At 43.0% G+C, this 1034-nt stretch overlaps 1 protein-coding gene across 1 annotated transcript; it reads right to left on the reverse strand.

Moving 5' to 3' along the window:
* Positions 1 to 97: 97 nt before the first annotated feature.
* LOC103523220 lies at positions 98 to 988 on the reverse strand. The gene is made up of 2 exons (XM_008488282.3): positions 299 to 988; positions 98 to 131 (listed from the first exon to the last, which is right to left on the reverse strand). The coding sequence occupies exons 1-2, from the start codon at positions 608 to 610 to the stop codon at positions 120 to 122; spliced, it is 324 nt and encodes a 107-aa protein (XP_008486504.1). The 5' UTR covers positions 611 to 988; the 3' UTR covers positions 98 to 119.
* Between the last annotated feature and the right edge of the window lie 46 nt (positions 989 to 1034).

The raw sequence follows: 1034 nt of genomic DNA on the forward strand, positions 1-1034 counted from the left end.
TAACAGTGTGGTAGACCTGGTATGGACCAACATGGAGTTATGCTCGGATGTAGTGGACCTCACTGTCTCCGCGGATTTCCTAACTTCGGATCATCTGCCTGTGGTACTTAATCTGGACTTCAAGTGGGGCACTGAAAACATAACCGTGCTTGATATGTACGATACAAATGAGGAATTGATATGTACGATACAATACAAATGAGGGACGGGCCCAGCTTGTTTGACCTGTTTTTGCACCAGTTTCAGAGAATCATCCATGGTTACAAAAGATAGGTATTCAAAGACAAGACAGACTTACCATTTTCAATTTATTGTTGGCGAGGTCAATAATTGTCCTAAAATGTCGTCTATGTTCCTTTCCAAGAACTGCATTTGTCAAATCATTCCTCTTCACAATGCCTTTACACCCATGTACTGCAAGGAGATAGAACACTGCCTTGTTGGCAACCTCCCGTAGCTCATGGTTTGACACTTGTGACTTGGATGTTTTGTGTTGTGCTGACTGTGCCATAAGCTCTTGTGGAAGATCTATTTTCTGACTTGACCACCTTTGAGATTTCTGTGTTTGAGATTTTCCTCTCTGTTGTGACATTTTCTGAAAATGTACCATTTGGACTGAGTAAAATGTAACATTTGGACCAAATCCAGTTATTTGACCAAACGTAGCGAGATCTATGTTTTAACTCAACTGTTTTGTGTTTGGTTTACATGTTTGTTTGAATAATTGTTCTGCTTAACTAATGATTGCCTGCTCCAATTGAGATGAAATTTGGTAAATGAGTCCCTTGAACCAAGGCACATTGATCCTTGTAATTTGGAGTCCCAGAACTGAGCGGTTCCATTTTTGGTCTCCCAAAATTTCCTTCCAATACAAGAGCCATACCTTGCGAAGCCCCAGGAGCACACAGCGCGACTGTAAACAAATAAGCGCAAAGCACGACCGCATGCACAGCCCTGGGAGCGCGCAGCGCGACCCTATGCTCAACCCCGCAAAGCCCCGGGAGCGTGAAGCCCAACTATATGCACAAAAAAAA

This window comes from Diaphorina citri, unplaced genomic scaffold (assembly GCF_000475195.1).
Source record: "Diaphorina citri unplaced genomic scaffold, Diaci psyllid genome assembly version 1.1 scaffold17452, whole genome shotgun sequence".
NCBI classification, from domain to species: domain Eukaryota; kingdom Metazoa; phylum Arthropoda; class Insecta; order Hemiptera; family Psyllidae; genus Diaphorina; species Diaphorina citri.